The sequence below is a fragment of the Xenopus tropicalis genome, chromosome 8 (assembly GCF_000004195.4).
Source record: "Xenopus tropicalis strain Nigerian chromosome 8, UCB_Xtro_10.0, whole genome shotgun sequence".
Classification (NCBI taxonomy): domain Eukaryota; kingdom Metazoa; phylum Chordata; class Amphibia; order Anura; family Pipidae; genus Xenopus; species Xenopus tropicalis.
Window position 1 is genome coordinate 12236016 of NC_030684.2, and position 26220 is coordinate 12262235.

The 26220-nt window shown below is 51.4% G+C and overlaps 2 protein-coding genes across 4 annotated transcripts; one reads left to right on the plus strand and one right to left on the minus strand.

Moving 5' to 3' along the window:
• Positions 1–490: 490 nt before the first annotated feature.
• Positions 491–13301, plus strand: uck1 (uridine-cytidine kinase 1). Its single transcript, XM_002936189.5, has 7 exons — positions 491–689; positions 9920–10079; positions 10646–10742; positions 10841–10983; positions 11096–11190; positions 11512–11560; positions 12230–13301. Exons 1-7 carry the CDS (start codon positions 600–602, stop codon positions 12409–12411), a joined length of 816 nt encoding a protein of 271 aa, XP_002936235.5. The 5' UTR covers positions 491–599; the 3' UTR covers positions 12412–13301.
• A 1550-nt stretch (positions 13302–14851) lies between these two features.
• pomt1 (protein-O-mannosyltransferase 1) lies at positions 14852–22568 on the minus strand. Of its 3 annotated transcripts, XR_004219467.1 has the most exons (21): positions 22467–22568; positions 21292–21587; positions 21104–21210; positions 20913–20963; positions 20661–20807; positions 20364–20475; positions 20196–20261; positions 20017–20110; positions 18733–18888; positions 18519–18649; positions 18172–18267; positions 17969–18061; positions 17788–17884; positions 17365–17457; positions 17110–17230; positions 16829–16926; positions 15930–16043; positions 15725–15851; positions 15444–15621; positions 15037–15357; positions 14852–14986 (listed from the first exon to the last, which is right to left on the minus strand). XR_004219467.1 is itself a non-coding variant. In XM_012968227.3 (20 exons), the coding sequence occupies exons 2-20, from the start codon at positions 21411–21413 to the stop codon at positions 15183–15185; spliced, it is 2178 nt and encodes a 725-aa protein (XP_012823681.1). In that variant the 5' UTR covers positions 21414–21587; positions 22467–22568; the 3' UTR covers positions 14852–15182. The 3 variants fall into 3 exon arrangements, 2 of the variants coding, with proteins under 2 accessions (XP_012823681.1, NP_001006756.1); XM_012968227.3 differs by having other exon boundaries at positions 14852–15357; NM_001006755.2 differs by lacking the exon at positions 22467–22568 and having other exon boundaries at positions 14852–15357; positions 21292–21590.
• Between the last annotated feature and the right edge of the window lie 3652 nt (positions 22569–26220).

A 26220-nucleotide genomic window follows, 5' to 3' on the forward strand; every position in this document is an offset into this window, starting at 1 on the left:
CAGGACTGCTGCTTACAATGGGGATCAGATTATTATGAGCGGACCAATGGGTGTGTAGTTGCCCTGCAGGCAGACATGAGCCATAATAACAGCACACTGTACCAAATCTAATATAAATACAAGAAGTACATTTGGCCAAATGAATAGGAATCTAACACACAGCAGCGCTGCCCAATACATTAAACACTGGATATAAGTGAGAGCCCAGCCCAGGCACCATATTACTGACTGTACAAGTATCAAGTGCCCCTAGTGGCCCCCAGCTGAACTGCACCAAGCAACTCAGGTAGCGGGGTATAACAGAACATTACCCTACGGTCCTGTAACCACGTGATCACACAGCTTCCTCCGCCCGGAAGTGACCTTAGTCCCCACTTGTCACCAGCCTGTCAGTTCCCTGCGGGTCACAAGGCTTTCCCATGTACGCATGCGTGAAGTACGATCTCGGCGCACTACAACTACCGACAGCCCTTGCGCGATATTGCCTTTTCTTTCAAGCGCGTAGGAGCCGCACGGTGCTGCCGGGTAATGTAGTTTTTAACCTTTCCCCGCACTTTGTTTTCCTGGAGACTGCGTTGACCGTGGGGTGGTTGTGTTCCATGGCTTCGGCGGGGAGCCTGGATGCACCGGAGCGGGGCCACCAGCGGCCTTTCCTTATCGGGGTGAGCGGGGGCACGGCCAGCGGCAAGGTGAGTAGCCCGGGGGGGCGGCCCTCTGCCCGTTATGTACATAGTAATGCCTTCATTATTGGGCACTGAGCCCCCATACTGACTGTACTATTGGGCACTGAGCCCCCTACTGACTGTACTATTGGGCACTGAGCCCCCATACTGACTGTACTATTGGGCACTGAGCCCCCATACTGACTGTACTATTGGGCACTGAGCCCCCATACTGACTGTACTATTGGGCACTGAGCCCCCATACTGACTGTACTATTGGGCACTGAGCCCCCATACTGACTGTACTATTGGGCACTGAGCCCCCCATACTGACTGTACTATTGGGCACTGAGCCCCCATACTGACTGTACTATTGGGCACTGAGCCCCCCATACTGACTGTACTATTGGGCACTGAGCCCCCATACTGACTGTACTATTGGGCACTGAGCCCCCATACTGACTGTACTATTGGGCACTGAGCCCCCATACTGACTGTACTATTGGGCACTGAGCCCCCATACTGACTGTACTGTTGGGCACTGAGCCCCCATACTGACTGTACTGTTGGGCACTGAGCCCCCCATACTGACTGTACTATTGGGCACCGAGCCCCCATACTGACTGTACTATTGGGCACTGAGCCCCCATACTGACTGTACTATTGGGCACTGAGCCCCCCATACTGACTGTACTATTGGGCACTGAGCCCCCATACTGACTGTACTGTTGGGCACTGAGCCCCCCATACTGACTGTACTATTGGGCACTGAGCCCCCATACTGACTGTACTATTGGGCCACTGAGCCCCCATACTGACTGTACTGTTTGGGCACTGAGCCCCCATACTGACTGTACTGTTGGGCACTGAGCCCCCATACTGACTGTACTGTTGGGCACTGAGCCCCCATACTGACTGTACTGGGCACTGGCCCCATACTGACTGTACTATTGGGCACTGGCCCCATACTGACTGTACTATTGGGCACTGAGCCCCCATACTGACTGTACTATTGGGCACCGAGCCCCCATACTGACTGTACTATTGGGCACCGAGCCCCCATACTGACTGTACTATTGGGCACTGAGCCCCCATACTGACTGTACTATTGGGCACTGAGCCCCCATACTGACTGTACTATTGGGCACTGAGCCCCCATACTGACTGTACTATTGGGCACTGAGCCCCCATACTGACTGTACTATTGGGCACTGAGCCCCCATAATGACTGTACTATTGGGCACTGAGCCCCCATACTGACTGTACTATTGGGCACTGAGCCCCCATACTGACTGTACTATTGGGCACTGAGCCCCCCATACTGACTGTACTATTGGGCACTGAGCCCCCATACTGACTGTACTATTGGGCACTGAGCCCCCATACTGATTTGAGCCCCCATACTGACTGTACTATTGGGCACTGAGCCCCCATACTGACTGTACTATTGGGCACTGAGCCCCCATACTGACTGTACTATTGGGCACTGAGCCCCCCATACTGACTGTACTATTGGGCACTGAGCCCCCATACTGACTGTACTATTGGGCACTGAGCCCCATACTGACTGTACTATTGGGCACTGAGCCCCCATACTGACTGTACTATTGGGCACTGAGCCCCCATACTGACTGTACTATTGGGCACTGAGCCCCCATACTGACTGTACTATTGGGCACTGAGCCCCCCATACTGACTGTACTATTGGGCACTGAGCCCCCATACTGACTGTACTATTGGGCACTGAGCCCCCATACTGACTGTACTATTGGGCACTGAGCCCCCCATACTGACTGTACTATTGGGCACTGAGCCCCCATACTGACTGTACTGTTGGGCACTGAGCCCCCCATACTGACTGTACTATTGGGCACCGAGCCCCCATACTGACTGTTACTATTGGGCACTGAGCCCCCCATACTGACTGTACTATTGGGCACTGAGCCCCCATACTGACTGTACTATTGGGCACTGAGCCCCCATACTGACTGTACTGTTGGGCACTGAGCCCCCCATACTGACTGTACTATTGGGCACTGAGCCCCCATACTGACTGTACTATTGGGCACTGAGCCCCCCATACTGACTGTACTATTGGGCACTGAGCCCCCATACTGACTGTACTATTGGGCACTGAGCCCCCATACTGACTGTACTATTGGGCACCCCCATACTGACTGTACTATTGGGCACTGAGCCCCCATACTGACTGTACTATTGGGCACTGAGCCCCCCATACTGACTGTACTATTGGGCACCGAGCCCCCATACTGACTGTACTATTGGGCACCGAGCCCCCATACTGACTGTACTATTGGGCACCGAGCCCCCCATACTGACTGTACTATTGGGCACTGAGCCCCCATACTGACTGTACTATTGGGCACTGAGCCCCCATACTGACTGTACTGTTGGGCACTGAGCCCCCCATACTGACTGTACTATTGGGCACTGAGCCCCCCATACTGACTGTACTGTTGGGCACTGAGCCCCCATACTGACTGTACTATTGGGCACTGAGCCCCATACTGACTGTACTATTGGGCACTGAGCCCCCATACTGACTGTACTATGGGCACTGAGCCCCCATACTGACTGTACTGTTGGGCACTGAGCCCCCCATACTGACTGTACTATTGGGCACTGAGCCCCCATACTGACTGTACTATTGGGCACTGAGCCCCCCATACTGACTGTACTATTGGGCACTGAGCCCCCATACTGACTGTACTATTGGGCACTGAGCCCCCATACTGACTGTACTATTGGGCACTGAGCCCCCATACTGACTGTACTATTGGGCACCGAGCCCCCATACTGACTGTACTATTGGGCACCGAGCCCCCATACTGACTGTACTATTGGGCACTGAGCCCCCATACTGACTGTACTATTGGGCACTGAGCCCCCATACTGACTGTACTATTGGGCACTGAGCCCCCATACTGACTGTACTATTGGGCACTGAGCCCCATGACTTACTATTGGCACTGGCCATAATGACTGTACTATGGGCACTGAGCCCCCATACTGACTGTACTATTGGGCACTGAGCCCCATACTGACTGTACTATTGGGCACTGAGCCCCCCATACTGACTGTACTATTGGGCACTGAGCCCCCATACTGACTGTACTATTGGGCACTGAGCCCCCATACTGACTGTACTATTGGGCACTGAGCCCCCATACTGACTGTACTATTGGGCACTGAGCCCCCATACTGACTGTACTATTGGGCACTGAGCCCCCCATACTGACTGTACTATTGGGCACTGAGCCCCCATACTGACTGTACTATTGGGCACTGAGCCCCCATACTGACTGTACTATTGGGCACTGAGCCCCCATACTGACTGTACTATTGGCACTGAGCCCCCATACTGACTGTACTATTGGGCACTGAGCCCCCATACTGACTGTACTATGGGCACTGAGCCCCCCATACTGACTGTACTATTGGGCACTGAGCCCCCCATACTGACTGTACTATTGGGCACTGAGCCCCCATACTGACTGTACTATTGGGCACTGAGCCCCCCATACTGACTGTACTATTGGGCACTGAAGCCCCCATACTGACTGTACTGTTGGGCACTGAGCCCCCCATACTGACTGTACTATTGGGCACCGAGCCCCCATACTGACTGTACTATTGGGCACTGAGCCCCCATACTGACTGTACTATTGGGCACTGAGCCCCCATTACTGACTGTACTATTGGCACTGAGCCCCCATACTGACTGTACTGTTGGGCACTGAGCCCCCCAACTGACTGTACTATTGGGCACTGAGCCCCCATACTGACTGTACTATTGGGCACTGAGCCCCCCATACTGACTGTACTATTGGGCACTGAGCCCCCCATACTGACTGTACTATTGGGCACTGAGCCCCCATACTGACTGTACTATTGGCACCGAGCCCCCATACTGACTGTACTATTGGGCACCGAGCCCCCATACTGACTGTACTATTGGGGCACCGAGCCCCCATACTGACTGTACTATTGGGCCACCGAGCCCCCATACTGACTGTACTATTGGGCACTGAGCCCCCATACTGACTGTACTATTGGGCACTGAGCCCCCATACTGACTGTACTATTGGGCACTGAGCCCCCATAATGACTGTACTATTGGGCACTGAGCCCCCATACTGACTGTATATTGGGCACTGAGCCCCCATACTGACTGTACTATTGGGCACTGAGCCCCCCATACTGACTGTACTATTGGGCACTGAGCCCCCATACTGACTGTACTATTGGGCACTGAGCCCCCATACTGACTGTACTATTGGGCACTGAGCCCCCATACTGACTGTACTATTGGGCACTGAGCCCCCATACTGACTGTACTATTGGGCACTGAGCCCCCATACTGACTGTACTATTGGGCACTGAGCCCCCATACTGACTGTACTATTGGGCACTGAGCCCCCATACTGACTGTACTATTGGGCACTGAGCCCCCCATACTGACTGTACTATTGGGCACTGAGCCCCCATACTGACTGTAACTATTGGGCACTGAGCCCCCATACTGACTGTACTATTGGGCACTGAGCCCCCCCCATACTGACTGTACTATTGGGCACTGAGCCCCCATACTGACTGTACTATTGGGCACTGAGCCCCCATACTGACTGTACTATTGGGCACTGAGCCCCATACTGACTGTACTATGGGCCTGGCCCCATATGACTGCTATTGGGCACTGAGCCCCCATACTGACTGTACTATTGGGCACTGAGCCCCCCCCATACCTGAACTGTACTATGGGTCAAGCTGAGCCCCATACTGACTTACTATTGGGCACCGAGCCCCCATACTTGACTGTACTTATTGGGGCACCGAAGCCCCCATACTGAACTGTACTATTGGGGCCCCGAGCCCCCATACTGACTGTACTATTGGGGCACTGAGCCCCATACTGACTGTAACTGGTTGGGCACTGAGCCCCCATACTGACTGTACTATTGGGCACTGAGCCCCCATACTGACTGTACTATTGGGCCACTGAAGCCCCCCATACTGACTGTACCTATTGGGCCACTGAGCCCCATACTGACTGTACTATTGGGCACTGAGCCCCCATACTGACTGTACTATTGGGCACTGAGCCCCATACTGACTGTACTATTGGGCACCGAGCCCCCATACTGACTGTACTATTGGGCACCGAAAGCCCCCATACTGACTGTACTATTGGGCACCGAGCCCCATACTGACTGTACTATTGGGCACTGAGCCCCCATACTGACTGTACTATTGGGCACTGAGCCCCCCATACTGACTGTACTATTGGCACTGAGCCCCCATACTGACTGTACTATTGGGCACTGACGCCCCCATACTGACTGTACTATTGGGGCACCGAGCCCCCATACTGACTGTACTATTGGGCAACTGAGCCCCCATACTGACTGTACTATGGGCACTGAGCCCCCCATACTGACTGTACTATTGGGCACTGAGCCCCCATACTGACTGTACTATTGGGCACTGAGCCCCCATACTGACTGTACTATTGGGCCACTGAGCCCCCATACTGACTGTACTATTGGGCACCGAGCCCCCATACTGACTGTACTATTGGGCACTGAGCCCCCCATACTGACTGTACTATTGGGCACTGAGCCCCCATACTGACTGTACTATTGGGCACTGAGCCCCCATACTGACTGTACTATTGGCACTGAGCCCCCATACTGACTGTACTATTGGGCACTGAGCCCCCATACTGACTGTACTATTGGGCACTGAGCCCCCATACTGACTGTACTATTGGGCACTGAGCCCCCATACTGGACTGTACTATTGGGCACTGAGCCCCCATACTGACTGTCTACTATGTGGCACCGAGGCCCCCATACTGACTGTACTATTGGCACCGAGCCCCCATACTGACTGTACTATTGGGCACTGAGCCCCCATACTGACTGTTACTATTGGGCACTGAGCCCCCATACTGACTGTACTATTGGGCACTGAGCCCCCATACTGACTGTACTATTGGGCACCGAGCCCCCATACTGACTGTTACTATTGGGCACTGAGCCCCCATACTGACTGTACTATTGGGCACTGAGCCCCCATACTGACTGTACTATTGGGCACTGAGCCCCCATACTGACTGTACTATTGGGCACCGAGCCCCCATACTGACTGTACTATTGGGCACTGAGCCCCATACTGACTGTACTATGGGCACTGAGCCCCCCATACTGACTGTACTATTGGGGCACCGAGCCCCCATACTGACTGTACTATTGGGCACTGAGCCCCCATACTGACTGTACTATTGGGCACTGAGCCCCCATACTGACTGTACTATTGGCACTGAGCCCCCATACTGACTGTACTAATTGGGCACTGAGCCCCCATACTGACTGTACTATTGGGCACTGAGCCCCATACTGACTGTACTATTGGGCACCGAGCCCCCATACTGACTGTACTATTGGGACCGAGCCCCCATACTGCTATGGGCACGAGCCCCCATACTGACTGTACTATTGGCACTGACCCCATACTGACTGTACTATTGGCACTGAGCCCCCCATACTGACTGTACTATTGGGCACCGAGCCCCATACTGACTGTACTATTGGGCACTGAGCCCCATACTGACTGTACTATGGGCACTGAGCCCCCATACTGACTGTACTATTGGGCACTGAGCCCCATACTGACTGTACTATTGGGCACTGAGCCCCCATACTGACTGTACTATTGGGCACTGAGCCCCCATACTGACTGTACTATTGGGCACCGAGCCCCCATACTGACTGTACTATTGGGCACCCCCATACTGACTGTACTGTTGGGCACTGAGCCCCCGTACTGACTGTACTATTGGGCACCCCCATACTGACTGTACTATGGGCACCCCCCATACTGACTGTACTATTGGGCACTGAGGCCCCATACTGACTGTACTATTGGGCACCCCCATACTGACTGTACTATTGGGCACCCCCATACTGACTGTACTATTGGGCACTGAGGCCCCATACTGACTGTACTATTGGGCACCCCCATACTGACTGTACTATTGGGCACCCCCATACTGACTGTACTGTTGGGCACTGAGCCCCCGTACTGACTGTACTATTGGGCACCCCCATACTGACTGTACTATTGGGGCACCCCATACTGACTGTACTATTGGGCACCCCCATACTGACTGTACTATTGGGCACCCCCATACTGACTGTACTGTTGGGCACTGAGCCCCCATACTGACTGTACTATTGGGCACTGAGCCCCCATACTGACTGTACTATTGGCACTGAGCCCCCATACTGACTGTACTATTGGGCACTGAGCCCCCCATACTGACTGTACTATTGGGCACTGAGCCCCCATACTGACTGTACTATTGGGTACTGAGCCCCCATACTGACTGTACTATTGGGCACTGAGCCCCCATACTGACTGTACTATTGGGCACTGAGCCCCCATACTGACTGTACTATTGGGCACTGAGCCCCCCATACTGACTGTACTGTTGGGCACCGAGCCCCCCATACTGACTGTACTATTGGGCACCGAGCCCCCGTAATGACTGTACTATTGGGCACCGAGCCCCCATACTGACTGTACTATTGGGCACTGAGCCCCCCATACTGACTGTACTATTGGGCACCGAGCCCCCGTAATGACTGTACTATTGGGCACTGAGCCCCCCATACTGACTGTACTATTGGGCACTGAGCCCCCCATACTGACTGTACTGTTGGGCACCGAGCCCCCGTAATGACTGTACTATTGGGCACTGAGCCCCCATACTGACTGTACTATTGGGCACTGAGCCCCCCATACTGACTGTACTGTTGGGCACCGAGCCCCCGTAATGACTGTACTGTTGGGCACCGAGCCCCCGTAATGACTGTACTGTTGGACACCGCTGCCCCCGTAATGACTGTACTGTTGGGCACCGGTGCCCCCGTAATGACTGTACTGTTGGGCACCGAGCCCCCGTAATGACTGTACTGTTGGGCACCGCTGCCCCCGTAATGACTGTACTGTTGGGCACCGGTGCCCCCGTAATGACTGTACTGTTGGGCACCGGTGCCCCCGTAATGACTGTACTGTTGGGCACCGGTGCCCCCGTAATGACTGTACTGTTGGGCATCGGTTCCCCCGTAATGACTGTACTGTTGGGCACCGGTGCCCCCGTAATGACTCTACTGTTGGGCACCGGTTCCCCCGTAATGACTGTACTGTTGGGCACCGCTGCCCCCGTAATGACTGTACTGTTGGGCACCGGTTCCCCCGTAATGACTGTACTGTTGGGCACCGCTGCCCCCGTAATGATTGTACTGTTGGGCACCGCTGCCCCCGTAATAACTGTACTGTTGGGCACCGGTGCCCCCGTAATGACTGTACTGTTGGGCACCGGTGCCCCCGTAATGACTGTACTGTTGGGCACCGCTGCCCCCGTAATGACTGTACTGTTGGGCACCGGTGCCCCCGTAATGACTGTACTGTTGGGCACCGCTGCCCCCGTAATGACTGTACTGTTGGGCACCGCTGCCCCCGTAATGACTGTACTGTTGGGCACCGCTGCCCCCGTAATGACTGTACTGTTGGGCACCGGTGCCCCCGTAATGACTGTACTGTTGGGCACCGGTGCCCCCGTAATGGTTCTACTATTCAGTGACATCTAATGAAGCCATTTTTGTTGTTGGCTGGTCCTTTCTGTTAACCCCTTCAAATCCCCCAAAGCGTTAGAAGGAGTCCATTTCACTGCTGATTTGCACGTCACCCCTAATTTATACTCTGAGCCCCAAATGGGAAACCCCCATTGAGATCTAGCGCCCCCTTAACTTATAACAAGGTATTGGTTATTGTACTATTTGGCCCAATATGTGTTCTGCCCACACCTCACCCGAGTTGCCCTTTAGGGTGGGCTCATAACTGATTCATGATGCCCCCTGTCTCCATAGTGATTTAACGGGTGGGTTGGATAGGGGTGGGGCTTAATGTGGTGCCCACGCTGCCGACTGGCTTTTTGTTAGATTTCGCTCTATGGCAAATATTGATTGTCCTTCTTGGGTTAATCTTTGCCTGCTGATGGCCGGGTCGGTCCCTTTCACAAAGGTCCATATCGATTTGTGATTGGGTGTGGGATGCGGCCCGTCATACTGGCTCGTGGCCATAGTAGTTGGGCGGAGGGGTGTGGCTTAGGGGTGCCCCTGCGGATGAATACGTTTCAGTACAGCGCCGTGACCCACTTTGCTTTGGCCCAGTCCACAGTATGTGAGAAGATCATGGAGCTCCTGGGGCAGAACGAGGTGGATCACAGGCAGAGGAAGGTGGTCATCCTGAGCCAGGACCGGTTCTACAAGGTGCTCACCCCGGAGCAGAAAGCCAGAGCTCTGAAAGGCCAGTATAACTTCGACCACCCCGGTGAGTGTCACAGCGACCCGTCTGGTTCTGGGTGGCCCGTTTCCCCCTCAGTACCCCCAGTATAAGCACCATGTATAGTCGTACAGTCACATTCCACTGATGATAATGGTCTGTAGTCTTTCTACTAGGGATAGAGCAGCCAAGATACAGCACCCCGTGTTACTTGCCCTTTAATCCCTGCTCACCTTCAGGGTTCTGCTGTTCCATTCATGTGCCTGGGGCGGAGCTATTGGGTAAAATGTTATGGTGCTCAATTTCCCCAGTAGGGTGGGGCAGGTACCATCATTATAGGGGGTATCACTTAAGCTCCATAGCTGGGATGGGGCAGAACATCAGCTCTAGAACCCCCTTTCCCCATTACTTACCTATATTGGCCAATGACACCTTTTCCATGGTTACAGCATTGAACTTAGTAACCAGATGGCGCTGGTTTTGACCCGCCCCTAAGTACCCGCATTGGTTCAGGCAGTGTATCCATAACTGATCCTTGTGCGCCAACGCGTTTCGCTACGGATAAGCTTTCTCTTCCTGTTCGCAGTCAGGTGACCTGCTCCTTCTGTTCCCAGATGCCTTCGATAATGAGCTGATGCACAGGACGCTGACCCGGATCATGGAGGGGCAGATTGTGGACGTGCCCATGTACGACTTCATCACTCATTCAAGGTAAGTGAGACACCTACCCCAGTACTGCCCCTTCCTGGGGGGGGGGGGGGGTGTGCAGCTACTAATACTGTGCCCCCTCTCTCTCTCACACCCCATAGGCTTCCAGAGACCACGACTGTGTACCCTGCCGACGTGGTGCTGTTCGAGGGCATCCTGGCATTTTATAACCAGGAGATCAGAGACATGTTCCAGCTGAAGCTTTTTGTAGATACAGACTCGGATGTCAGGCTCTCACGGAGAGGTAACCGTGTCGTTGCGTATGGCAGCTCCCACCCCATTATATATATATATTGATACAGTGCCCAGGGGCTTATGGGGCAGATTCCGATATCCTTACTGCGCTTCTCTTTCAGTTCTGCGTGACATGAAGCGCGGCCGAGACCTGGAACAGATCCTCTCTCAATACACCACCTTCGTCAAGCCGGCCTTCGAGGAGTTCTCGCTGCCGGTAAATCGGGGTCCCCCCCCATCCTTATTCATATTGGTCATTTTTAATTAGCCAGTTGCCTGGGCGATAAGTTAGAAAGCATTGAAAGTAATGACACAGGGGATGAAATGTACAGGGTTAAATGGCCGAGGGTAAGGGTGGATCAGGGGGATGGCAAGGGGCAACTGTGGGATCTTTTTAGTTGCCCAAAGACACCGAAAATCACCTATATACTTGTATTGCTATTGGCTTCTACCAGCGCTTGCGCATAGGGTAATGGGGCCAGTGGGACAGTAGGGGGCGCTGGATCCCGGTTCACTGATGACCTTTTCTGTTTTGCAGACCAAGAAATACGCCGACGTCATTATCCCCCGGGGGGTGGATAATATGGGTGAGTATGAGCCGGACTGTGGGTTTCCTGCTGCCCATTAGCCGAACCACAGGGAAGCCATTGGCTTATTAAACACTCAGTGCCCTCGCTAAGTGCTGGACTGGGTCAGCGCCCTAGAACAGCCGCTGGGTTTCTCTATATCCAACCCCCACACCCATTTAATCTTAAGGAGCCCCCCCCCCCATAGCTGTGCCCAACCAATCCAGATCACGGCCGCAAGGTTGAAATGGGTCTCCATCTTTCCAAGCCCATTTTTCTTGGGTCCCCAGATGCTCCTGGACTACAGCTCCCAGCATGCAATTATCTTTTGCTTACATGTCCAGCAATGTTGAGTGTTGTAGTCAAACAATTTGGGGCCCCGGGGTTAAGAAAAAGGGCTCTAAGCCAATTGTTATTACCAACATGGCTATGAATAAAGAGCAGTGGAGCTGTAGCGCCCCTCATGGTACTTCCCAGCATTACAACTGCCCGTGGGAACTGTATCCCATTGGCCAAAGCCATGACTATGTATTATCTTTTTATTGGGGTACAGCGTTTCCTTCGTCACCCCCAGTCACCAAGATGGCAGTAGATGGTACACATAGGGGTATTAATGATTAAATGTCCTTCAGGGTGGGGCTCAAACCTACCTGCCCTAGGCCTAACAATGAGCTCCCTGTCTCCCCCCAGTGGCCATTAACCTGATCGTGCAGCACATCCAGGACATCCTGAACGGCGACATCTGTAAGTGGCAACGAGGCGTTTTGAATGGCCGCACCCAGAAGAGGACATTCCCAGGGCAGGGAGAATCCGGGGGGCTCCTCCTGCCAGGAAAACGCACCCACCTTGAGTCCAGCAGTCGGCCCCACTGATGGAAAGAGCTGAGACAGTCCCGGTTGTTGTCCCGCCCCTTGCACGGTTTGGCTGAGACTCTATTCTGCCCCCTACCTGCATGTGCAGGAACAGCCTCTATTCCATTTATCACGTAGGAACACTCTTGTGTCAGAGAGACAACAGCGCGTTTCCTATTTCTATTTTAAAGGGGAAGTTCACCTTCAAACGCTTTTTTTTTTTTATTTCAGTAGTGGATTCATTTCCCAGCAGCCTCTGTAAGATCCCAGCAACTGATGTATCAGCTGTATAGAAAGCTCAGTGAGCGTGCTCAGTAGGGTGGAGGCGTCTGCTGCTGGGAAATGTATCGGAGGGTAAAGCTGCCCGATAAAAGCTGCTGACCAGATCGTGTCGGCAGGTAATCGGCATGGGTATATTAAGGTGAACTGCCCCTTTAAATGATATAACCCACCTTGCCACCAAAGAATGTATGGAAACCAGCAGGCTGCATAGCAATAGCACTGCCACCGCGTACAGCAACGTGGCTTTGCTTTCCCTTTATCTTATACAAAGGTCCTGTTATACATAGCAGTGCCTATAAGCTCCGCCCAGTTTCCTGTTAATAAAAGCACACATTATTGTAAATAGCAGCAGCTACACAGCCGCACCCCCCAGCTGTTCCATATGGCACTCACCTCTCAGCATTGCTGCACTTTCTGCGTTCCGCCCAAGGGCAGAGGGTTGGGGCTAAGGAATTGGCCCCCCCGGGGGTAAGCTATGGCTTCGCCCCATCCCTGCCCACCAGGAAGATTTATCCTGCTGATTAAATAGTAAATGTAGACTTTCGCTTGCTTCCTGCTGCACCTTAGCCAGAGATGTCTGTATATAGAGAGCCCCGGGCTGTGTATTTTATAAAGGCGGATTATTTTTATAGAGTGGTTTCGGTGTAATCGCTGCACTTTAATTACTTTATGAAGTGAAGGAAAATCCCATGTTTTGGCTTAAACCCCCTTCCTTTCCCCCAGGCATTTATCATTTAATCGGATAGGGAAGGTTTCTTTGTTCTCATTGGTTGCTCCAGAGCCAGATATACAATTCTAGTTCTTCCTTAACTGTTCCTTGTTCTTAGAATGACGAGAGACGTTATCATTTGGGTCGTGCTGGATGCCCAGTACCCGGGGTGTGTTAGCCTTTAGGGTTCTTCTGTGTAAGTAGATGGGTTGTACCTCTATCTGAACACTAGGTGGTGCCATTATCACAAACACAGAAGATGCTCCCCCAGCAGTGGGGAGACTAAAGGTCCCCATACACGGGCGATTGTAGCTGCTGATACCAGTCCCTTGGACCAATTCGGCAGCTTATTGGGCCGTGTAGGGGCAGAAATGAGGGGCCTGCCCGACCGATATCTGGCCTGAAATTGGCCAGATATCGATCGGCCAGGTTAGAAAATTCAGTCGGAACGACTGCCCCAGGGCCAAACGATCAAATTATTATTTTTTTTTTTTTCCTACACGCTCCCCGATATCGCCCACACGTAGGTGGGGATATCAGGTAAGGATCCGCTCGCCAAGCGAGCGAATCTCAACGTGTATGGGGACCTTTATCTGCCCGTGTATGTGCACCAACAACAGGTCTCCCTGACCAACATCTGGCCTATAATCGGACACAGGATTTTTCCATTGGATCAGGGACCGCATAGGCTCAAAATTAGCCCAATATCACCCACTCCATTCACTTGGCGACCTCGCCAAACGAGTGGATCTTACAGTGTATGGCCACCTTTAGGGGCAGCAGGCCCTGTGACTTGGGCAAGGTGGATAAATGACGCCACAGGTCACCCATGGGTATAATATGCCCACATCAGGGCACCTGGGCCCCTTATCTGCCACATTGAGTTTACAGGCCGATGCCCGGCTGATACTGAATTAGAAGTCTTCCCTGCCAATGGCGGACGGCTGTTTACATGGTTAATGTGGGCAAGTAAGGATGATGCCACAATATGGCTGATTCTTACCTGCACTATGCCAATGACGTAGGGGGTGCTTTTATATTCTGTCCCATGCAGTAGCCGTTTCTTGTAGCCACTTATAAACTGGGTTCTATGGGGCCAGTGGCCTAGGGAACAGTTACTAATCGCCCTGTGTGATAAGAACCCTTCCCATGGCTCTCTCTCTTTCTTGCAGCCAAATGCATTTACCATAGGCAAAGCGTCCAAGCTATTGTAGAACTACAACTCCCAGCATTCCAATATAATTCAAGCTGCTGGAGGAATGCAGGGAGTCGTAGTAGCTTTGGAGCATTGTCAGCAACTTCTCCCTGTCCTGTGTCCGTCCTTGTATGTGTCTGCTCATTGGCTGCTCCCAGGTAACCGCTGTAGGCTTGCCATAGTCAGTAGCAGTTATACATCAGTATTCCCCTGGCTATTGTACACACCGCGTTGCACAGCAGCAACTTTATCTCTGTATCTACAGAACCCACTGCTCATTAACAATCACTTTTATTAAAAAATAAGGCAAAAATCTACATCCGTGTGTTACTCGTCTCTTTATCTGTCTGTCCAGCTCCCGAACGGGTGGCTGCTAATGGAACATGTGTGTTGTGCCGCTACTGGACCATGTGTGTCGTGCCGCTACTGGACTATGTGTGTCGTGCCGCTACTGGACCATGTGTGTCGTGCCGCTACTGGAACATACGGTTCCATTCTATCCTATCAAAATCTTTATGACATGAGTGTTAGGGGCCAAACGAGATACCTAGCTGCTTACAGTACTGCTCACAGAGCACAGAGATGGGGTACGGTGGCTGTGAGCGGTCACTGCTTTCTGATCAAAATGTCCCAGTTGTCTTTCCATCTCAGGCTGCGCAGCTCGGCGGGAGACAGGGGTGGGTCTCCGTACGTCAGGGGGCAAATCTTCCGGTATGTCAGGTACACGCTACACCCCCAAACCAACAGCAGGGCGGCAAAGGTGTTCTGTAACGCTTCCGACCTGTAGGGGGAGCACAAACATTCTTAAAGTTCTTACAGTCCAGTGGTGCAGGTTGGAAGCCCCTGGGTGCCGTTAGCAGACATTACCTGAGCAGATGTTGGTGGAGGTGCTCGAGCAGTGGTGGGAGCAGAAGGATCTGGCAGGTAAGAGCAGGAAGGTAATGGTACAGGAAGAGGGTTTTCTCCATCAGGAAAAAGGGCAAGTAATTCACAGCCCAGCCCCCGAGGAACAGCACCCCAGTCAGCTGCAAGGCCTCCCAGGAACCTAGGGTCACATGGTACAGGATGAGAAATGTAGGTGATTGGTCCCACACAGGTCAACAAATGACTTGGATAATATTTCCCATAACCCCCTGCTCTGATCAGACCTTGTGGGATGTCATAGATCCTTCTCCGCTGGCGCAGTAGGTAGAAAATCAGCAGAGCAGAGTAAATGAGGGCGCCCAGGTTGGCAGAATTCCATATCACGGGGTTGCCCAAGAGCTGAATCTGAGCCTGGGGGGGGGGGGGACACAATGAGCTGCACTGCACCTATAATGGGAGACCCCTAGAACTAAAGTTCCCCCAACTCACCGTGCTCTTGGGGTGAAGCCAGTAGGCAATGCTGGTGTCCATAGTGATCCAGTCCATTGGGTACGAGCTGTATTTGTGTTCCGAGCTCTCTGTCCTCATTGTCAGCATCTTCCACTGGGAGAGAAGGGGGGACATTATGGTTAAGTGTAGCAGCCCCATCCTCCTGGCATTGCACTGGCCCATCCTCCTGGCATTGCACTGGCCCATCCTCCTGGCATTGCACTGGCATTAATTTACAGATGGGAATGAGCCTTGTTCCACAAACCGACTGTCACTCATGTAAAATAAAGCTAAAGTTGCCAGTAGAGCAGTGATCCCCAACCAGTGGCTCGGGGGGAACATGTTGCTCTCAGTGCCCCCAAACCAGGGAGTTATTATTGAATTCCTGACTTGGGGGCAAGTTTAGGTTGAATAAAAACAAGATTTCCTACCAAATAAAGCCCCTGTAAGCTGATAGGGTGCATAGAGGCTGCCTAATAGCCAATCACAGCCCTTATTTGGCTCCTCCATGAACTTTTATGGTGCTTGTGTTGCTCTCTGAGTCTTAAGAAAGGCTGGGGACCCCTGCAGTATAATAAAAACGTCCTCAGAAAATGCCTCTGTTTATACAGCCCCAATCACAGGCAAGTGTTACATAGATATAGATAGAACCTCAGCCATAAAGCAGGGCAGGACTGCAGCTCAGTGAGCAGAAGGAAGTAGATTTGATATGCAAGTATACCTAATGTAAAATGTCATTTAATACTTTTGCCAGTATACATTATATATATATATATATATATATATATATATATACACACACACTAAAGAAGGTTCAAAGCACCAAATCAAGGAAACACAGTAAATAAAATCCACATGGATGTTCAGCCTCTCTAGCACCTCGTAGGGTCGGTCGTTACCTGCAGCTCCCAAAAGCGAGACATGAAACTGAGATTCCGTCCCACGTCGATGTGAGGAGACGTGTGCAATTCCTGCTCTCTCTCCGACTGCTCCTGACCTGCACCGGGCAAAAGGCAAGCAGAGAGGGGCCAATGAGACAGGTTGGGGGGGGATACACGGCACAGCTAGTAATATGGAACTATAGGACTGATTTCCCCTCCCCGGGGAGGAAGGCACTAGTACCCCTCACTAGTACCCCTCACTAGTAGCTTCCTGATTGGACACTGGGCTTGACACTTACTCCTGCCGTACCGGTGCTCCTCCACATTCCACACCAGGCTTTGGTGGTAACTTTTCGATGCTTTATCTCCGACCACTTCCAGCTGACGGAAACCCCAGTCGGGCAAAGCTGTCCCGCTGAGCTGCCAATCAGAAGGAAGTAGAGAGACATAATGAAAGAAAGAGAAACAGAAGTTCCTGTGTGCCCAGAACATGCCAGAAACCCCAGTACCTGGTTTATACCCCTCCCTTTACCCCCATTTCTCTGCCCTCGCACCTTCAGAGCTGCCGAAGTATTGACGTGAATCAGCTTCACTTCTGAAATGATGGTTTTCCACGTATCCATATCTGATTCGCGGTTTACAATCTCCTGTGGAGGGGGGGGGCAAAATGAGTAGGAAGGACAGGTGCTGTGGGACAGTTATCCCCCAGAATTTCTGGGTTCAAAACCATAACATAATTGTTGCTGTATAATCAGAATAAATAAATCATTCAGCCTGGATCATATCCTGATTGGTGTTTAGGTGGGGGTCTTGCATTATATTGCTGCCCCCTAGGGGAACCAAGCTGAAAGGCAGGGCATCTCTGGCTCTATGGCTACAGGGTCCCCATTTGCTCACAGCATGTATTTCATTGGTTGGTGATCACTAGCCAATAGCATTCAGACTTTAAACTCCTCCCCCATTCCATAGACACTCACCACCTTCCATAAGGACTGTGCCGGCATGGAGATGTTGTAGTCGATGTAACAGGAGACTTCCTGGGAATACGGAGAGAAGGGAGCGGCCACATCGTGCCTGGAATCAGAGTGGGAATGATGGGACACAGAACATAGAAGGGAAGAAACAGTTCCTGGTCACTAATAGGCGTCCAATACATACGTGTTCAGGAAGCGTGCCGACATTCCGTGTAGCAGCTGCACGGTATCACCATGACGGATGGGACGAGGAGGGGAGTCGACCACCATTTGCTGCCTGGGGGAGGTTACAGTACAAACAGGGAGAAAGGGGTTAATCCAACATAGCAACAGGGGAGAAATTGGGCTGAATAGGGTATTTAACGCCTGAGCCCCATTTTCACTTACCGTGCCGGGTCCTTCACAATCCACCAGTTATTGACGTCTTTGTATGGGTAGCAGGTAACCTGTTGCTGGTGGGAGCTCCCACGCCCCCCTTCGTACCTGCATGGAGAGAACGTGGTCAGTTAGAGTCTCTATCCTCCTAAGCCTGCAGTCCAGATTTAAAGGGAAAGTATTACCAATACGGAAAAATCTAGGTTTCTACAATGCCCCATGAGTTAGAACAGGAGGACACAAAGAGGATTATCTTTGAAACTAGGGTTAAGTTTCAGAGATCCATTTGGCCCTAACCAAGGGCACAATTGGGCAGAATCTGCAGTCTAGTGATGCTCCAGAATTGGGCAAATACTCACCTTACGGGATACGTGTGCTTGTGCGAGTGAAGCCAGCAGGGGACAGGTTTGCCAAGAGTGTTCTTGAGGGTGATCTGAGAGCCATACACCACTTCCAACGGCTGCCCCTCGGTGATCCGGGAAAGGCCTCCCTGTGTCATACAGACTGGTTTGTACAAAAGAAACTGCAGCTGTTTCCATGACAACAACTGAATGAATTTGGGTTCCTATTTACCTCCAGGCTGGCTTGAAAGGCACTGCTCATGATGTGGTCATGAGGCCCAGAACGTGTCAGTATGGACAGGTGTAGGTAGAATATGCCAAGGTACAGAAGTACAGGCATCAGAAGCAAGGCTAGGCACCGTGCCAGCAGATGGAAGAGTAGCCACACCTAGAACAACACAGGAGAATGTGAGAACAGAGATATCCAGATTGGATAGAGAGTAGCACAGAACAGAGACACCTGGGGCCAGATCTTTTCTTCCTAACACTGTCTCCAGAAACAAGGTGAAAAAAACAGTTGGCAATTTTCTATAAACTGGAATTCGTTATATATTTCCCTTCAGCTTCCAGTTTTAGAAACATAAAGTCACCAAAGTCAAAGCTAATACAAAACAAAATGTATGTGTCATTATAGAAAGACCTAGTACTGAAAGAAAGCATATCATGATAGAAAGACCTAGAACTGAAAAAATGTGTCATGATAGAAAGACCTAGGAACTAAAAATGGCATTTACAGATAAATGTCATGAACTAAAACTGAAAAATAGCAAGGCAGGATTAAGACAGACCTAGATCATGACCTAGATCATGTCATGGTCCAAAACCCTAGAACAGAAAAATAGCATGTCATGATAAAAAGACCTAGAACTGAAAAAATGTGTCACAATAGTAAGACAGAGAACTTAAAAATGGCATGTCATGATAGAAAAACCTAAAACTAATATAGAAAGACCTAGAACTTATAGATACATGTCATGATAGAAAGACCTAGAACTGAAAAATACCAAGGCAGGATTAAGACAGACCTAGATCTGAAAGATAGCATGACAGGATAGAAAGACCTAGAACTGGAATGTAGAATGGCAAGAAAGAAAGACTTACAACTGAGTGAGAGCATGTAAGAATAGAGGGATCTAGAATTGAAAGATAGCATGGCATTACACAAAGACTTAGAGCTGAAAAATAACATGACTGGAGAGACCAAGTACTGAACAATAGCATGAAATCATGTCAGATCTTGAGTTCAAATATATCATGTCAGGACAGAAAAACCTAGAACAGAAAGATAGTATGTTGTGATAGAGAAACCTAGAAATGAAAGGTACCATGTCATAATAAAAATACCTAGAATTGAAATATGTTGCCTCAGGATAGAAAGGTCTAGTACAGAAAGAGAACATGCCAGAAGAGACACACCTAGAACATTAATCCAGCAACTGAAAACAGAAGAAAACAAGAGAAAACAATAAAATCAGTAATCTGAATGGATCAGGTGAGTATTGTATCGAGTACGTACGTTGCCCAAAGTCTGATCACCAATCAACTGCCAGTAGTGCACAGCAGCAACCCCCAGAATAAGCAAGTAGGAGAAAAGTCCCATATACTTCACCCTAGGAGAAGCAGAGACAAATGAGACAGAGAACAGGGAGAGATACGGGGAAAGTACTAGCAAGAAGGGCCCGAGCCGTTACTCACCCAATAGCAAAGGTGCACGAGATCCCAGTCAGGAGCAGCCAGAACCACCAGGATACAGAGAAGGGGCTGTTGGTGAGAAGAACCAATAATATCTGGTATTGCCATGTCTCCCCCACCTTCTGTTGCTTCTTTCTCTTTCCTACCTGCACCTCTGCCCCCCAGACTCACCTTCTCCGCTGGCACCCATGGAACTTGAGGTAGGACAGGAGAGCCAGGAGGATGAAGAAGATGAGCACAGACTCCAGCAGCATCAGGCGGGACTGAGTGATCAGAGCGTTCTCTGCCAACAACAGTAAATGGGTTTGTCACTATAATACCCAGAGTTCCGGCACACAGGGCTCAAGCACCAATCAGCTGGGTGCTCATAGGGCCCACAGAGCAGTCCCTCAATATATTGCTATTATAGCCCCACACTGGGCATTTGGGTGCAATATCACTGAGGGGCCACAGTAGGCGCAAACTCACCAAACAGCAGCAGAAAGCCGGCGGCCAGTCCGGCACGGGCGGAGAATCCCAGCTCCACTACAATCTGATAGGCCAGAGGGACGCAGAGAGCTCCCGATAGGGCAGGAAGGAGGCGCAGGGACCACACCGGCACGTTGCTGCTGTACTCTGCGCGGCACAGAGGGAGATACAGAGCCCATATGAATTACAGGGCTTCTTTCTTACCAAGCAAGAATGGCAGTTAGCACGCAAGTGCCACCCAGACCAACTCACCGGCTCCAATTCGGTTCCACATGAAGTTCCCGTCAAAATCAGCGACGTAACCTGAGAAATAACAGGAGAAAGGGCACAATGCGGGGGGCAAAAAGATGCCAGGATCCCAGTTACTTCCTATTGGATACACCCCCAACCAGCACCCCACTTGCTTCTATGCTGCCGGCTCCCCAAAAGTGCTTAGTACTTACCCCCCAGAGCCAGCAACATGTGACCTAGAGGTGGCCCACTGTCGTCCAAATAGAATATCCTTTTCATGTACAGGGATATAAACTGCCCGTAATAGACTTCATCGAACCTGTGAGAGAAAGAGGCAGAGTCGCTGAGTGGCAGCACAGACACACTCCTTAGCGTTACACAGACAGACAGATATCCTTACACAACTGCTTGGGGGTACGACAGTCTCCAGAGTCGGCTCACCAGTCCCAGGATTGTAAGAGCCACAAAATGGAGATCGATGGCAACGGTGACGACTAACGGAGATTTCAGCGACACGGCCATCCTACAGGTACCGGGGGGAGGTAATGGGAGGAGGGCAGCGGCAGGGTGATACAGAGATATATATATATAGGGACAGAGAGGCCAGAGCCAATGGGACACAGTAAGGAGAAAGCTTTAGGGGGGCAGGAGGAGGAAAAAGAAGGGGGAGAGTAAGGAATATAGATCTGCTACATCCTGTAGGGAAAGAATGAGAAAAGGCAAAGTTACTGAGTCTGAGCAACATAATATTCTATTCAGTATCACTCATGTATTATATGGGATAATGTACCCCCTACTGTAAATGATAAGGATATTAGCAGTCACTGAGGGGTTCTGGGCCCATATAAAGGCACAAGGCTGCAGGCTGAGTTATACAGGGAACTCTGAGTATCACTCATGTATTATAAGGGATAATGTACCCCCTACTGTAAATGATAAGGATATTAGCAGTCACTGAGGGGTTCTGGGCCCATATAAAGGCACAAGGCTGCAGGCTGAGTTATACAGGGAACTCTGAGTATCACTCATGTATTATAAGGGATAATGTACCCCCTACTGTAAATGATAAGGATATTAGCAGTCACTGAGGGGTTCTGTGCCCATATAAAGGCACAAGGCTGCAGGCTGAGTTATACAGGGAACTCTGAGTATCACTCATGTATTATAAGGGATAATGTACCCCCTACTGTAAATGATAAGGATATTAGCAGTCACTGAGGGGTTCTGTGCCCATATAAAGGCACAAGGCTGCAGGCTGAGTTATACAGGGAACTCTGAGTATCACTCATGTATTATAAGGGATAATGTACCCCCTACTGTAAATGATAAGGATATTAGCAGTCACTGAGGGGTTCTGTGCCCATATAAAGGCACAAGGCTGCAGGCTCAGTATTAGCAATGTATATAAAGAGGTTTAGCACAGCAGGTAAGAAGACACAGGGCGCTATTAGCGCATCAGTACAGTGCAGGAGTAAATGTAGAAAGGTGTAAGTAGAGCCTATGGAGGGAACAGCACCCAGACACAATGAAGGGGCGGAGCGCCCGTACAGTAACCCAGCACTATGCCCCACATACCTGCTCCCGGCCGCGCTTCCGGATCGATTAGTTTCGTCTAAAAGGAGCAGCAACTCGGCTATCGCTGCCTGCTTGTCACGTCAACTCACGGCCCACCCTTCTAAGCCCCGCCCTTGATGCCATTGGCCCCACGGCCATGGTGGGCGGGGCAGAGAGTGCCAGTGCTGCTGCGGTGCGGGATACTGAGGGGTCGGGGAAAGCTTTCCCCTGTGCGCACTGTAATGTGTTTGTATTGAGGCAGTGGCGGTTCCGTTCAGTGATATTCCCTGGTTCTTTTGCAGCCCAGTAAGGGGCACATTAGTTCCGTGTGGCTGAATGGTGGGTGTGTGCTATAGGGATGGGGATATATAGGCTGTTACACATGGGGGGGAGCTATGTGCCCACTACTGCTGGGCATGACCTACACGCCTACTGCCAGAGGAGCTGGGCAGATATTGGCCCAAAAGCTTGCCCTCCCATACCCAGCTGTACTTACCTTTAGCCGTAACCAATGGAAACCATAACCCTACAACAGCTCTGGTGTAAAAATGCCCTTCCATTGGCACAGGGCTCTGGGCATGGTGTGAAACTACAACAGCTTGTTAGGCCCTTGTGGGGGGGGGGGGGGACAAATGGAGCTACTTAGTAGCAGCTACTTGTCACGGCTACAGAAACAGACAATACTGATCATTTACTGCAGTGTTTTTCAACCTTTTTTGGGCAAAGGCACACTTATTTCATGAAAAAAATCACGAGGCACACCACCATTAGAAAATGTTAAAAAATTTAACTCTGTGCCCAGCAGCAGTGCCCCCCTAGTACACTGGTGCCCAGCAGCAGTGCCCCCCTAGTACACTGGTGCCCAGCACAGTGCCCCCCTAGTACATTGGTGCCAAGAGCAGTGCCCCCCTAGTACATTGGTGCCCAGCAGCAGTGCCCCCCTAGTACACTGGTGCCAAGAGCAGTGCCCCCCTAGTACATTGGTGCCAAGAGCAGTGCCCCCCTAGTACATTGGTGCCCAGCAGCAGTGCCCCCCTAGTACATTGGTGCCCAGCAGTAGTGCCCCCCTAGTACATTGGTGCCCAGCAGCAGTGCCCCCCTAGTACACTGGTGCCGAGCAGCAGTGCCCCCCTAGTACACTGGTGCCGAGCAGCAGTGCCCCCCTAGTACACTGGTGCCGAGCAGCAGTGCCCCCCTAGTACACTGGTGCCGAGCAGCAGTGCCCCCCTAGTACACTGGTGCCGAGCAGCAGTGCCCCCTAGTACACTGGTGCCGAGCAGCAGTGCCCCCCTAGTACACTGGTGCCGAGCAGCAGTGCCCCCCTAGTACACTGGTGCCGAGCAGCAGTGCCCCCCTAGTACACTGGTGCCGAGCAGCAGTGCCCCCCTAGTACATTGGTGCCAAGAGCAGTGCCCCCCTAGTACATTGGTGCCAAGAGCAGTGCCCCCCTAGTACACTGGTGCCGAGCAGCAGTGCCCCCCTAGTACACTGGTGCCCAGCAGCAGTGCCCCCCTAGTACACTGGTGCCGAGCAGCAGTGCCCCCCTAGTACATTGGTGCCAAGAGCAGTGCCCCCCTAGTACATTGGTGCCAAGAGCAGTGCCCCCCTAGTACACTAGTGCCCAGCAGCAGTGCCCCCCTAGTACATTGGTGTCAAGAGCAGTGCCCCCCTAGTACATTGGTGTCAAGAGCAGTGCCCCCCTAGTACATTGGTGCCCAGCAGCAGTGCCCCCCTAGTACATTGGTGTCAAGAGCAGTGCCCCCCTAGTACATTGGTGCCCAGCAGCAGTGCCCCCCTAGTACATTGGTGCCAAGAGCAGTGCCCCCCTAGTACATTGGTGCCCAGCAGCAGTGCCCCCCTAGTACATTGGTGCCAAGAGCAGTGCCCCCCTAGTACATTGGTGCCCAGCAGCAGTGCCCCCCTAGTACATTGGTGCCAAGAGCAGTGCCCCCCTAGTACACTGGTGCCCAGCAGCAGTGCCCCCCTAGTACATTGGTGCCAAGAGCAGTGCCCCCCTAGTACATTGGTGCCCAGCATCAGTGCCCCCCTAGTACATTGGTGCCAAGAGCAGTGCCCCCCTAGTACATTGGTGCCCTGCCTACGCCACACCAGGCAACATCTCTGCCGCGGAACAGTGGTTGAAAAACGCTGATTTACTGATCTATGTGTGTTTTAGCAGAGGCAATTCTCAGTATTGTCTGAAGTTTAGTAGCCATGACAAGTAGCTGCTACTAAGTAGCTCCATGTGTCTTCGCCCTAAAGGTCCCCATACACAGGCCGGTTGTAGCTGTCGATATCGGTCCCTTAGACCGACTCAGCAGCTAATCGGCCCATGTATGGGCACAGATATCGATTGGGCAGGTTAAACAAATTTAGTTGTGGGGCCAAACGATAAAATTATAACGACGGGTATAGGAAAAGTCGGTCCGGGGACCGCATCAACGAGCCAATGGGGTCCCCGATCCGACTAGATTTTCTAACCTGTCTGATTGAGATCTGCCCAATTTCAGGCCAGATATCGGTCGGGCAGGCCAGTCGTTAGTGCCCATACACGGGCCGATTAGCTGCCGAATCAGTCTAAGGGGCCCATATTGGCAGCTAGAATCGGCCCGTGTATGTAAATTTTTTAACCTGCCTGTTCAATATGTGGCCGATTTCAGGCCAGATGTCGGTCGATCAGTCGGCCAGGCCCGTCGTTTGTGCCCCTTCACGGGCAAATAAGCTGCCAAATTGGTCTAAGGGACCCATTTTAGCAGCTACAATTGGGCCGTGTATGGCTGCCTTAAGTAGCCATAGCAGGCCCTATTCTTAGCGTCTTTTCAGTTGGTCTTCATATTCTATTATTTACAGCTTTCTAAGGGTAAGAACCAACTTCAGAAAATGAAGCGACACAAAGGGCTTTCCTTTCTATTGCTGCTAGTAGAAAGCCTTTTTGGAGCGGTTATTCACCTGCGATAGTAGCGACTATTGTGGGTTCTTACCCCCAGCAGCCACCACATAGAGTGAGGCTTCAATGTTATTCTTACTTTATTCCTGATCTTCTGATTGCGAGCTCTTCTACTCTCACGTTAACCACTGCCTGGTTGCTTGGGGAAACTGGACCCTAGCAACCACATAACTGATAAAATTCCAAGCTAGAGAGCTTCTGAACAAAAAAATAACCGATTGCAAACAGTTTCAGAATATCACCGTCCTCATCAGGCTAAGTAAATCTAAAGGCAGGGTATATCCCTTTTATCCCCCCCAAACTGTAAGGGGGCAACTCACTTCTTACACCGCATTGCTACCTGTGAAAGGGGTTCATAGGGGAGGCAGAGCGTTCAGAGCGTTCATGGCCCACCAGGTTTTTATGGGCCCCCATTAAAACCAAGATGCCCACTCAGAGGTTATACTTACATTTTATCCAGTTATCAGATGCAGCAGATTGTCCCTACTCAGTACCCGTACCCTGCCACACACAGCAAGATGTTTTACACGGGCACCTTCCAAGCAGATCATTGGCCACAATGGGGTGGGTTAAAACTCTTTCTGCCTCTGATCAGATCTGAGCAACTGAACTAGATTGTTCAATCTTGGTTCTCCCATTAGTCTCAGTTGGTTGTAAATGTACCAAAGCTAAAGGGCTGGGGTTGAAAGGTAGATTATATGGGGGGGTGAATATGAAGTTGCCCCTCCATTTGCTATAATAGCTCCTACCCTGCTGGGAAGGTTCCCACTAAATGTAGGGACATAGTTGGTGGGATTTGCTCCCATTCAGCCACAAGAGCATTAGTGA

Bases quoted from the DNA above. Each gene is read 5' to 3' on its own strand.
- uck1 (XM_002936189.5), top strand. From the start codon at position 600: ATGGCTTCGGCGGGGAGCCTGGATGCACCGGAGCGGGGCCACCAGCGG. The intron at 10,743-10,840 runs GTAAGTGAGACA...CACACCCCATAG, and splicing joins GACTTCATCACTCATTCAAG to GCTTCCAGAGACCACGACTG. The intron at 10,984-11,095 runs GTAACCGTGTCG...CTTCTCTTTCAG, and splicing joins TGTCAGGCTCTCACGGAGAG to TTCTGCGTGACATGAAGCGC.
- pomt1 (XM_012968227.3), bottom strand. From the start codon at position 21,413: ATGGCCGTGTCGCTGAAATCTCCGTTAGTCGTCACCGTTGCCATCGAT. The intron at 20,111-20,195 runs GTGAGTAACGGC...TGCTTCTCCTAG, and splicing joins TCGTGCACCTTTGCTATTGG to GGTGAAGTATATGGGACTTT. The intron at 16,044-16,828 runs GTAACGACCGAC...CTTCTCTCCCAG, and splicing joins CTCGCTTTTGGGAGCTGCAG to TGGAAGATGCTGACAATGAG.